This window comes from Myotis brandtii, unplaced genomic scaffold, assembly GCF_000412655.1.
Source record: "Myotis brandtii unplaced genomic scaffold, ASM41265v1 scaffold32, whole genome shotgun sequence".
NCBI lineage: Eukaryota > Metazoa > Chordata > Mammalia > Chiroptera > Vespertilionidae > Myotis > Myotis brandtii.
Genome location: NW_005362269.1, coordinates 1,918,083 through 1,920,625, shown reverse-complemented (window position 1 = coordinate 1,920,625; position 2,543 = coordinate 1,918,083). Strand labels below are relative to the sequence as shown.

Sequence of the window (2,543 nt, the reverse complement as noted above, 5' to 3'; positions counted from 1 at the left end):
GGCCGGGGGCATGTACCTTGGTTGCGGGCACATCCCCAGTAGGAGGTGTGCAGGAGGCAGCTGATCGATGTTTCTAACTATCCCTCTCCCTTCCTCTCTGTGAAAAATCAATAAAATATATTTTAAAAAGTCATACATCCCTTGTTTAAATGAAACCCTGTGTTGAAGCCAAGAATATAAAATAGGGGGATCCACACCTGGCTCAGTGGTTGAGCACCGACCCATGAAGCAAGAGGTCACCGGTTCGATTCCTGGTCAGGGCACATGCTCGGTTTTCGAGCTCTATCTCCACTAGGGGCATCAAGAGGCAGCAGATAGATGATGTTTCTCATTCATTGCTGTTTCTAGTTCTCTATCCTTCTTCCTTCCTCTCTCTCTAAAAGTCAATAAAAACATATTTTAAAAAATAGTGTATCTAAGACATAGTAAATAAATAAATAAAGTAAAGTAGGGGGATCCAGAACTACTTTGTTTGAAGATGGGGGTGGGGCTGGAGGTGTACACATTCCCCACTCCATGGGGGCTGTTGAGATGGGGTGACACCAGCTCCGATGTCTGTGACTCTCAGCAGCCAACCCAGGATTCTGGGCCTCAGCAGGTCTGAGCCTCCACTCAGAGCTGTCCCTCTCCCTTCACCCCTTCCCTCTCCCCCCTCCTCACCCCTGCAGGTGAAGATCTTTGAGGAGGACTTCCAGAGAGAGCGCAGTGATCGGGAGCGCATGAATGAGGAGAAGGAAGAGCTGAAGAAGCAGGTAGAGAAACTGCAGGCCCAGGTCACCCTGTCAAACGCCCAGGTGAGAAGAGCTGGCCCGAGGAAGGGGCCATTGGCCTGCCCTCGGGACGGGGGCATGGATTGCAGGGTCCCTGGATGTGAGCCTGGATGTCAGGGCACTCACTGCTTCTCCTTCCAGCTCTGCTATAAGTTTCTGTGGATTTCAGGGGGACATGCCCACCCCGCCCCTAACCTCTAGCTCTGCTTTTCCACAGTCAGTTTTGGTGCCTTTAAAGAGCAAATTCGGGGATTGGCCCTGAGCCCCCCATTGTCTCGCAGAATGCACCTGGAAAATGTTAATGGGGAAGCGCAGAAGCAGTGAGCGCACCGGACGCCTCCTGCCCAGTGTTCAGACCTCCCACAGTGAGCAGGCCTTACTGGTAGCCCCCGGCCTGGGCTGTGCTCTGCCCCACAGGGTCCTTCCCCAGGGCTGGGCCAGGCAGGACAGCCCACGTTGGTGCATCATCCCATCAACCCTGGGGCTGCTGAAGGCCGGGTCCAGGCTTGGCTCGGAAGCACCTGGGCCAACAGTCTTCTCTCCCTCCTTTCTTCCCTCAGCTAAAAGCATTCAAAGATGAAGAGAAGGCGAAAGAAGCCCTCAAACAGCAGAAGAGGAAAGCAAAGGTGAGGGGGCTCAAGGAGGAAGCAGCCTTGACTTCACTGACCTTCCTCAGAGCTACAGTCTGATGGGAGAGGCAGTGTTTGCTCAGGTGCCCAGCTAGCTAACTATTGAGCAATGCAGTAGAGCACTTAGAACAGGACTTGGGGCGGAGTAAGTACTCAGGTCACATTAGCTGTCATCATTGTTGCTCTTCCATGCCATGTGCCAGCCTTCTGTGCCCATTTCCTTCAGAGAACTAACATTCTAGAGCAGCGGTTCTCAACCGTGGGTCGCGACCCCTTTGGCGGTGGAACGACCCTTTCACAGGGGTCGCCTAAGACCATCCTGCATATCAGATATTTACATTACGATTCATAACAGTAGCAACATTACAGTTACGAAGTAGCAACGAAAATAATTTTATGGTTGGGTCACAACATGAGGAACTGTATTTAAAGGGCCAGAAGGTTGAGAACCACTGTTCTAGAGGATGAGAGATGAGATGGTGTCCCTGGGGATGGCCCTGCAGCCTGTCACAGGCCAGAGCCAGACATCAGCCTTTCTTGCAGGCCTCGGCAGAGCGCTACCACGTGGAGCCCCACCCATACTTCGGGTACTATGGTCCGCCCGTGCCACATCACGGCTATGAGGAATGGTCCCAGATCCGCTACCCCCCGCCCCCCATGGCTATGGAGCACCCGCCCCCACTTCCCAACTCCCACCTCTACCCTATGGTGAGTCTGTGTCCCTCCTTCACCCCAGGACCCACACAGGGCCACCCCAGACACTTTCCAGAGGGCAAAGTCAAGCAAGGGTGTCAAAAACTCCACTCTGGGCTCCTTCCTAACAGCATTGTGCTGTGTGGGCGGATGTCCAGGGCCCGGCTCTGGCCTGCTATCCCAGGGGCAGGACTCCAGCCCAGAGCCACTGATGTAGGACAGAAAAGGCTGAGAAAGGGGGCTGGGTAGCAAGGAGGACTCCCTCCAACCAACCAGGCCAGGGTGTCAGAGAGTGGGTTTACTTTGTCTTCTAACTTCCACATGTGGTCAGGCACCACAGTTCCTCACATGCATTCTCTCCCTCCCCTTTTTCTCCTTCTTCTCTTCAGTTTCCTTTTCTCTCTTCCTCCTCCTCCTCCTCCTCCTCCTCATCCTCCTCCTTCTTTTCTTT

At 53.7% G+C, this 2,543-nt stretch overlaps 1 protein-coding gene across 8 annotated transcripts in view; it reads left to right on the top strand.

The window, feature by feature from the left end:
- The window catches only part of TNIP1 (TNFAIP3 interacting protein 1), a 53,953-nt gene that overhangs the window by 49,031 nt on the left and 2,379 nt on the right, over positions 1–2,543 (top strand). For 7 of the 8 annotated variants that reach the window (XM_014543115.1, XM_014543110.1, XM_014543116.1 and 4 more), the window contains 3 exons: positions 669–794; positions 1,331–1,396; positions 1,943–2,107. In XM_014543115.1, the coding sequence (XP_014398601.1) occupies positions 669–794; positions 1,331–1,396; positions 1,943–2,107 (357 nt within the window). The remainder of the gene's footprint in view (positions 1–668; positions 795–1,330; positions 1,397–1,942; positions 2,108–2,543) is intronic. The other variant, XM_014543112.1, reaches the window with a different exon arrangement.